A 10623-nucleotide genomic window follows, 5' to 3' on the forward strand; every position below is an offset into this window, starting at 1 on the left:
GAGAATAATAAAGCAGAATCAAACTTTTTTGACAACTACACTTCCTAGAACTCCATATTACCATTAAGGAAAATTATATTGGTGCTCTTTAAAAGCTTTATTGTTTTGAAAATGGTCATTTGAAATGTTAAAGTTGTTGAATACAAATTAATCCTAATTTTGCCTTGTTCTTGCAAGGTTGAGTTTTTGTCCCCTTTCCCATCCATTCCTGTTTTGTTTGTTGTTCCTTGATATCTGTGATATTGATATTTTCTTTATCGGACACTGAGTTAAATTCCTGTTTACTTTACCATTTAGTGTGTCACTAGCTATTTTACCTGAGATTTATTGTATTATTGTTCCATTTGATGTATCTTGTAAATTCTATTTTACCCAATATTTCATCGACATTTTGTATTTATCACTTTGATATTACAAGAAACAAGTTTGCTCTTTGCCCCCGATTGTGGATCAGCAGAAGCACCAGCAATTTAGCATCACAGACAGTGCCGCTTGCATGCCAAATCCTGAAGAGCCAATCAGGAGATGCCTCTAACACTTCACTCTTCAGGAGTAGGCGAGCTAAAGAAGCCTGGCTGAGCCGTAGGAGAGGTAAACTTTGAACAATGAATGGCGATCTAATGGTGGTTTCTTCTTCCGTCCCTCTGTTTCACCAGACTCTCTAGACTGACTGTAGCCAGATCTTTTCCATCTGCCAGCCAAGCGTTGCTCCTGGGTTGGTGACTCATTCTTCACCCCCTCGTCCCTGAGCATGGATCAAGGCACGACTGCACCTTTTGCTTTTCTCCACACTCTGCACTGCTGTCTTCACTCGTGACCGTTAATAAAAGAGCTGTAAATTTTCCATCTGTTTCCTGCCATGTTCTTGCATCCCACCTCGCAGTGTGATTTGATACAATACACACACACACACATACACACACACACACACACACACATATATATATATATATATAAACAAATCACATATCAGCTATATTAAAATTTATTATTCAGCATATTAGCTACATAAAACTGTATTGACATTTTGAACAAAAATGTTTGAATGTGTACAAATGATCATATTTCTCTTATCCTCGCCTCTCTTAAATGGCTTCCAGTGCATTTTTTGATTGTTTTTAAAGTTTTAGTGTTCCATCAAGGTCCCTTAGGTCTGCAAATAACTTGCTCTAGGGACAACATGAAGCATAGGGGTGATTAAGCATTGCTGTTGCAGTTGCTATTCCTAAGCTCTGTAATTCATTGCCATTGTCTGTCTTTAAAATATTGTCTAAAAACATATTTTTATTCTTTGTCATTTAACACAGTTTGGATATGCCTGGGTTTTCTTTTTCTTTGTGTTGTTTTACTTTTTCATGTTGGGATGTCCGGCACTTTGGTCAACTTCAGTTGTGTAAATGTGCTTTAGAAATAAACTAAACAAAACTAAAATTAAGAACATTCTTTGAATGTAAATTGGGTCTTAAAAATATATATTCACTCATGCGATGCACGGCTAACTGCGCACAACTTGTGGGGAGAGGGGTTTAATGTAAAGCCCACAGCTGGAGTGAGGTCCAGCTGATCCTCAGACACCCCTGGTGGAGGAGTGAAGCGGAAATGCTGCAGTAAGGAGGTGAAGAAGAGAAAGAGTTCCATCCTGGCCAGACTCTCCCCCAAACACACCCTGCGCCCTGTAATCAGACAAGAACCTTTGAAACCAACGGAAATATATAGCACAACATTCAGCAAACAAAAGCATTTCAAACTACCTGCAGAAAAAGGCATGAAGGCATCATTCTTAATGAATCGGCCTTGCTCATCTAGGAAATGTGCTGGGTTAAAGTTCTGTGGGCTCTCCCATTGAGTATCATCTTTCAACACAGATATCAGGAGAGGAAACACACAGGTACCCTGCAGTGAAAAAGAGCTTTACATGTCAATACATTTAGTTACATGTGTATTATTAAATAGTGTTAATATCTGTAATTTTAGATCTAATTAAAGTTTGGTCTGAATATATCCTACACAATTTATTAACATTAACAACACCAAATGAACAGATTGACCTTCTTGATGAAGAAGCCCTGGAATGTAACATCACAAGTAGTGGTGTGGGGGATACTCATGGGTACTACGTTAGCTAGTCTCTGAGTTTCATGGATCACTGCATCTGTGTAAGGCAAATTCTTTCTGTCCTCCACCACTGGCTGACGACCTCCGAGGACTCTATCAATCTCTTCCTGGACATGGTCTAGAAATAAGAAAAACTTTTTAAAAAAACTTGTTTTTATAAACTAACATTCAAACAGTAAACTACCTGCAGCAGTCATTCTGTGGACAATATTTGAGTGTGTGAAATTTTACCCTGAATCTGAGGATACTTGGCCATAAACAGAAGGCACCAGCGAAGTGTTGTGCTAGTGGTGTCAGTACCAGCAGCAAACAGGTTGGAGACAGTTATAATGAGATTCTCTTCATGAAACAAGGTGTCTTTATCTCCAGCTTTCTGTCCAACAGAATCATTATACTGTATGTAACCATTAGCCAGTGTAACAGTCATTACATTTTATATTATTTGAGTACACTCTTTTCTAATGAACACAATGATTTATGCATGAATGCCACCTTTATCTAAAATCCCACAGGTTACTTTCTCTGGTAACACATAATTATTGCACTGGAACAAGGATTTAAAAGTAATATTGTTTCATTTTTTTAACAGATTTTATTTCTATTCTTGGGGTGAATGCATACAGTGATAAACCCTACAGCTGAAAATTCTGCCTTGTGGTCTTGAGGTCTGAAGAGGCCAACAATATGGTTATCAATTTTTTTCCCTTTCTTCACTTATGCTGAACCTCAATTTTGGGGCACAGTGGCAATGATATATTTTATAGTGCCTAAAAATGCTGGTTCATGCATTCTGCAGTATGCACCAAGCTAATGTGATCTCTTTTGTTTTTTTGTAGAATATGGAGCATTAAATGTAAAAATGATTCATGCAATTTAAAAGAGAAGTCTTTATTTTTCTCACATATACATTACAGCACAGTGAAATCCTTTCCTTTAAAGTGCATAGTTAGCTTTAAAAATCCTAGTTTGAGAAGAAAAACAAATAAAGATGTTACGCTATCCCAGTTATGGGGAAAGCCCATACACTAAATTAAAATCCTTGAATCTGAGTAACTATAAACTATATTTATTACATATTACTCATGACTACTTATTTAGCTCACACAAATTTAGTCTCTCTCTCTCTCTCTCTCTCTCTATCAAAGTCAAACTGAAATTAAGTAAATATAAAACTCTTTACATGCTCAAAATTTCTTTTCACATCACAGGATTTACCTCAGAATTCTTTTTGCGTATAAGAAAAGAGTCAACCAAGCCTCTGGTTTCCTCAAGATTTAAAGTCTCCTCCAAGTTCATGACAAGATCCTTTATTTGTTTTAGATTTTGATCAAAGTTTAACATCATAAGTTTCCAGTCCTTTAGCCAACCTCCAAGCCATGGAAACATATTATAGATCTACAAGTAAAATGCAGAATTACTTAATGCTTCAAACATAGCAGGTCACAAATGTGCATGTGTACAAGGTACGAATGCTTGTGTAAGGACTCTGCCCGGACTCTGGCCACGTGCATCTGTTTATGTTTCTCGTCACGTGTCTGCCCCGCCTTCGTCTGCTCCTCCCTGTCATCACACCTGATCCTTATTGTGTCATTGTCTTCTTGTATTTAACTGTGCCGCGTTGCTTCGTGCAGCGCGGCATCTACTGTGATTTGTCCTGTCTAGTCTGCGTCCTGTTTCATGTTTTCAGTTATTAAACCCTATTTTGATTTATGCTATCCTGCGTTTGGGTCCGCTCTGTTTCCCGCCGTTACAGAAGATGCCGCCACATGAGGACCCAGCGGGATAGCAGCTATTTGGACCGGCTGACTGGGAGTACTTTTTTCGTGTTTGTTTTTTTTCCCCCTCTGGACTTGGCGCGTTTGGCGACGTGGGTCCGCATTTTTTCGGTGAGGGGCGCCGCCTCGCTTTTGGTTTTTTCGCGGGGGGCGCCGCGTCACTTCCTGGTTGCGGACCATGTCGCCAGCCCAAGGTTTGTTTTGTTTTTTCAGTGTCCTGTGACATCGCCCGCACTTTCCGGTGGGGGGCGTCGCTTCACTTTTGGTTTCCGTGGAGGACGTCGCCCCACTTCCTGTCCGCGGGGGGTGTCGCAGTCCTGTGTTTTTTCCTGTTTTTGGACTTCCCTGTTTTGTGGAGGATTTATTATTTTTTTTCCCTCCCGCCCTCCCTTTCCTGGACTTTGGGGGTGGATCTGGCCGGGGTGCGTCTGGGGTTGTGCTCGGCCCTTCAGCTCGGCTGTGGACGTCGCTCGGCCCTTCAGCTCGGCTGTGGACGTCGCTCGGCCCTTCAGCTCGGCTGTGGACGTCGCTCGGCCCTTCAGCTCGGCTGTGGACGTCGCTCGGCCCTCTCTGGCTGCGCCGCCGTGTGCCTTGCTCCCCCCACCTGCCTCGCCGTGTGCCTTGCTCCCCCCACCTGCCTCGCCGTGTGCCTTGCTCCCCCCACCTGCCTCGCCGTGTGCCTTGCTCCCCCCACCTGCCTCGCCGTGTGCCTTGCTCCCCCCACCTGCCTCGCCGTGTGCCTTGCTCCCCCCACCTGCCTCGCCGTGTGCCTTGCTCCCCCCACCTGCCTCGCCGTGTGCCTTGCTCCCCCCACCTGCCTCGCCGTGTGCCTTGCTCCCCCCACCTGCCTCGCCGTGTGCCTTGCTCCCCCCACCTGCCTCGCCGTGTGCCTTGCTCCCCCCTCCCGGGCCCGTCGGGACTGCCTGGACGGATTGGCGCGTCGGGAGCCGCGCCTTTGGGGGGGGCTCTGTAAGGACTCTGCCCGGACTCTGGCCACGTGCATCTGTTTATGTTTCTCATCACGTGTCTGCCCCGCCTTCGTCTGCTCCTCCCTGTCATCACACCTGATCCTTATTGTGTCATTGTCTTCTTGTATTTAACTGTTGCTTCGTGCAGCGCGGCATCTACTGTGATTTGTCCTGTCTGCGTCCTGTTTCATGTTTTCAGTTATTAAACCCTATTTTGATTTATGCTATCCTGCGTTTGGGTCCGCTCTGTTTCCCGCCGTTACAGCTTGACCCAAGTGCAGGCAGCAGTAAAATAGTCCCAACCATCTAATTGATGATGACTGTCTTGTTCTCTGTTTCTAAGCTGCTGAGGACAGTGCTGAAGATTCTACCTGCCTTTACTGAGCCTCTGAAGCTCTTTGGGTCCTGCTTTGTTGCTGCCTCTACACAGCTGGAACTACATGTTCTTTCACCCTTTTAAACATTTTATCTGTGCTAGAAATTGACTTTTAGAATGTTTAGAATTATGTTGATGAGCATATTACCTGTATAGAAGGTGAGCCAACAAGCTTGATGTTATCGTTGGCCCGCTTAACCATTTCTTTGAACTGAGGGTCACTGTATTGAAACCTGCTTCCATAGACAATGGCTGAGATGATGTTTGAGGTGGCATAATTTAATGGCTGTGAAGTATCAAATGGTTTCCCTGTAAAGTAGTAAGCAACAAAAATCCCTTTGTAAAAATGATCTAATTATTTAATTATCTGATGATTAAAGTTACTGAAGTACACCAACCTAAATTAAATGTAAAGTTATTCATAGTAATGTTTGTGATACAGATTTCTTAAAAAGAAACTTAGCAAGAAATTTCTTTTTTGCTAAGTTAGAAGTGCTTCTTTCTAATGTTGCTAAAATGCTAATTTTGGTACCCTGATTTGAACTGGTTTCCAACCTTAACACAACCTTTCCAACCTTATAGAATTTGAATATATAGGACTGGACTGAAGTCAGTTTACTCAAAGCATCTGTTATAATTATAATAAGGTCCACAAATATTTGGTCGTTGAAAAATTTATTGTTATTGTTAACAGTCTACAAAGTATATTAAATAATGAACTAAAAATAAAATTACATAAGGACCTCTTTAGCATTTCAGAGGGTACTGCATACAAATGCTTTAAATCTAAATACCCCTGAATTAGATCTGAAATTAGAAATTAGAGCTGTACCTATTACTGATTTATAGTATTAATGACACAGATTACTGTCAGCTCTGTCTTATTCCTAATGAGAACACCTACATTGTCTTTGTTGCACATCATGGATTTATTTACATAAACTCTAAACTGTGGCTAAAACAGTTATAGTTAAATATTACTTCAGTTTTTGTGGTTGTTAATACAATACAATTTTTAATATATTTTAATAAATTTTTACTTTTATGCAGCAATCGAATATGCAGAAATATAGTCTAAATTTCTTAAAAGTGAAATAGTGACTACATTTTAACTGACATTAAAGTCAAATTACTGTAAGATTTTACCCTGTAAATCTTTCAACATTTCCCTCAAATAGTGTGTTTCTTCTATGATTTTCTCCTCGCTCCCTCTTTTGCCCATCCCAAAGTCTCGAAGAGTGGTGAGAGAAAATCGTCTCATTTCTTTCCAGCTTTCACCATTGCTAAACAGAATTCCTGAAGTTGAAAGAGAAGTTAATAAAGAGAAAATCTTGAAGTTTGTTGGTGAGGGAGAGAGAGAAGTTTCTTAAATGGTAGATATCCTGAGAAATCATATATTTAATGCATAATAAGTATAATATATAAATCCTGTAATGAATAGGTTGACTTCTGAAAACAGATAAATGGAGAATAAATTCCTCATTTTTAAATATGGAATAACTTTGAAATGCACTAGAATATATAAATAAATAAATACAGTATACCAAGACTGGAATGATAATCTTTCACCTTCAACAATTCTTCTTTTTCTACAATTAAGCAGGATGCTTAAATGGTACTTATTGCTTTACATCAGTTATACATCATTACAGGCAAAAATACAGGCACAAAAAAGAACCAGAGGCTGAGTGTGTTTCTGAAGTAGAACTTATTCAGGAATGCAAAATTAACACGGTGTTTACATTTATACAAACCAAGCTTCTCCCCTAAAAAATATATTCAATTTGGAATCAAATTGATCCTAGAATGTCCATTGAAACCATCGAAAAATATGGTATATACTGTAAAATACACACACATACACACACTCACATACACACCATGCTAAACAACTTTGATGACTCTCTTACCATGTCCTTTGCTGAGGTCAAAGAAAATGGGACTGATATCTCTGTTTCCGAATTCCTCTGAATTATATACAAGTGCTTGTTTAACGGTTTGATATCCAGCTAAGACAACAACTTTCTTAGGCCCAAAATACACAGTGAATACTGATCCATATTTTTTTGACATCTGTAAAAGGAATCAAAGAGTAAAAGTCAGTTTGAATGCTTTCTTATTTGATTTATATTTGTGGATTAACTTGCTAGGGCAGTTAAAGCTCTTTGTCATTTGCCCAGTATTGGTACATGGACCACAGAAAAAAAAATACAATTAAACATCAGCAGGTTTATTATAAACTCATTCTTTATAATAATCTTCATAGATGATGAGAATCATCTGCATGTCACTTGCCAAGAGCATATAAAATGTGAATTTCTATATATATTTTTTTTTATGAATATAAAGTGTGTAGAAAATGTGAACTTGATACAGTACTGTGCCTACTGAAGCCTCAGAATACTTTTCTTGGCTGACAGGAGTGGAACCCAACGGTATTCTGCTGTTCTAGTCCATACACCTCAAGATTATTGTATACTTCCTGTTTGCTTGAACCAATCTGGCATTTTCCTTCGACATTCTATGTTTATTTTTGCACCATTCTGTTTAAACTGAAGCTTTTAATCTGTATAATTGTATAAACTTTGCTGCTGCACTACACATTTATATGAGTGACACCAAAGTTATACAGTTAACAAAAAAAACAAGCACTGCAAATATTTGTCTGTAAAATAATTTTAAAAGTGCTCAAAGCTCTTCAACTGCTTGACATAAAATCATAATGTTTTGTCATGTTAGTCTGTGCCAAGTAATTTATTGCTAACCCTGTTGTCACACTGTAGTTTAATATGGCAAACACTGAAAGTGAAATAGCTAAACATTAACATAACATTAACACTAAAATTACTGCAAATAAAAACACCTCAACAATTAACCAAACTAATTAAGCAGCATGTCAGAAAAAAGATAAAATACATATAAAACATATAAACTGAATTTGGTTCTTTAACATTAACATGCAAGTACAAATAGTGGATTATAACAGTTACATTAATAAGTTACATAACTGATTTTTTTTCTTGTTACTGGAATAATTTTATGACCAGATTGTTTTTGTATTGTATTTAATGTTCATATTATTTTAGATAAGTTTAGATTTTATATCTGTGGTTTTGCATTGAATTTACTTACAATTATAGAAATTGGTTCCATGTAAATGAACTAATTTGCACTATTTATTTATTTTACTAAAATAAAACTACCACAAGCTCACCCACTCAGGCCTGAACCCAAACCTTTGTAACTGTAAGGAAGTAACACAACCACTACTGATTCTTTTAACATTATTTAATCTAATATATCAGATATTTGTTAAAAATATTTTTACTAGCAATTAAATTACAAGGAGTTCTGTTTTACATAAAATACAAGGAAAGGACTACAAAGCTTGGCTAATGGAAATCATGCAAAACTAAAGTTCACAACCAGCCTTAGTATTGTACACAGTATACTTATTTACTTAGTATAAGTATATATTTGACCGCCCCAATAAGTCATTATTAATAAGTCTTCATTATCCGTCAAAGAACTGGAAGTTTTTATTCTTGAGGGATGGCTCAACATATGCATGATATGCAGGACAGCATTCCAAGAAGGATTAAAGCTATTCTGAAAACAGGTGAAAGTAGCCCTACATTATACACTTAACTGTAATATTATATTTTATTTCCAACTGTGACTATTTGTCCAGAGTAGACATTACTGATTATTAATGTTTATTAACACTGACTAATTATATATAATTTTTGTCAGATGAAAAGTTTTCTGCAAAGTGTTTTAATTTAAAAAAAAAAAAAACATTGTTAGATGTATGTCCTAAGGAAGTTCTCATCTCAGATCATGCAGAATCAGAAATCTGATTGATTTGTGGCTTCCACAAACAATCTTTTAAAAATTATCTAAACAAAAATAATAAGGATAAAAAAACGGGACTACAACAATCAAGACACTCACTTCACATAGAGTCAGGTATGGTCTCTTGAGGTTCACCTGCAGCATGTTTCCCAGAAGAGGCAGTGGTTTAGGACCCGGAGGCTCTTTGTTTTCTTCCTGAGAGCTGGCATCAGAAAAAAGGAGATAAACAATCAGCAGAAACACAAAAGCAAACAAGATGCCAGTAGCTGTAGGCGGCAGGAAAAGGGCTTCCACCGAAGTCATTGCTAAATAGATAACGTGAGTCAAACTTCTTCTACATTAAACAAGTAGAAAGTAGCAAACATAAAAACAAACTACTTGGATTGCAACATTTGTAGTGACTTTGGTTGGCTGGGTGTGGTAAAGAAACAGGGGTGGAGCTGTGTTTGAATAAATGCCAGGCAGACACACACAATAAAAATCAAATTTTATTCATTTATACATTTTAGTTGGTATTTGTGCATTTCATTTATTTTTTGTGAATAAATGTTTTATTTGTAGATTTCATTTTAATTTATTGAACATATTTAATTATTTACTTGTAACAGATATCCATAAAAGAAAGCTTGCATTGAATGGGTAACTACGATTACATAGAGTATTCCACAAGTTTTTAGTTGGTTTTATTTGAAATAGCCTCACTTGATGTAGTAGAACAATATTTATATCATTATCAACTTAAACATGTAGAAGTAATTTAATTAGTAGCCTTATTGGTATTCTGAATCGATTATCAGTATTGATTGTCATAATAAATCAGATAAGCCCCTCTCTGTTGCACAAGTTGGTATTGCTCAACTATTGCCTCACAGAAGAGGAGAGAGAGAGAGAGAGAGAGAGAGAGAGAGAGAGAGAGAGAGAGAGAGAGAGAGCATGTACTAGGAAGAAGGTAAAGATGATAGAATTGGGATTATATGGTCATATTTTCTTCTCCTGATAAGAACTATGGCAGTTGCATTTTGGACTAACTGTAGCCTATTGATCAAAGATGCAGGACAACCACCTAGTAATGCATTACAATAGTCCAGTCTCATGAATGCATGAACTAACTTCTCAGCATCAGATACAGGATATAGGATGTTTATTAGCTTGGCAATATTTTAAGGTGGAAGAAGGCTGTTTTTGTAATATTGATGATATGATTTTCAAAATACAAGTTGCTGTCTAATATAACACCCAGGTCTTTCACTGTGGAGCTAGTAGTAACAGTACATCCCTCTAAATGGAAGTTGAAGTGTGAGAGCTTCTGTGTACTGGTTTTTGGACCGATAAGTAGTATTTCTGCACTCAGTTAATTTAGACAATTTAGCTATTTCATCCGGTTTTAATGAGATATATAACTGTTTATCATCAGCATAACAGTGGAAACTAATCTTATGCCTTCTAATGATGTTCCCTAAGGGAAGCATGTATATCGAGAAAAGCAGAGATCCTAGAGAGATCCTAGAGGAGAAGACACAAATCAAGTTTAATA

General features: G+C 37.8%; 1 protein-coding gene across 1 annotated transcript; it reads right to left on the bottom strand.

Moving 5' to 3' along the window:
* Window positions 1-969: 969 nt before the first annotated feature.
* On the bottom strand, window positions 970-9460 carry LOC132861462 (cytochrome P450 2K1-like). Its single transcript, XM_060892997.1, has 9 exons — window positions 9189-9460; window positions 7145-7307; window positions 6381-6530; window positions 5383-5543; window positions 3331-3510; window positions 2347-2488; window positions 2049-2233; window positions 1752-1893; window positions 970-1673 (listed from the first exon to the last, which is right to left on the bottom strand). The coding sequence occupies exons 1-9, from the start codon at window positions 9390-9392 to the stop codon at window positions 1477-1479; spliced, it is 1524 nt and encodes a 507-aa protein (XP_060748980.1). The 5' UTR covers window positions 9393-9460; the 3' UTR covers window positions 970-1476.
* Between the last annotated feature and the right edge of the window lie 1163 nt (window positions 9461-10623).

Source organism: Tachysurus vachellii, chromosome 18 (genome assembly GCF_030014155.1).
Source record: "Tachysurus vachellii isolate PV-2020 chromosome 18, HZAU_Pvac_v1, whole genome shotgun sequence".
NCBI lineage: Eukaryota > Metazoa > Chordata > Actinopteri > Siluriformes > Bagridae > Tachysurus > Tachysurus vachellii.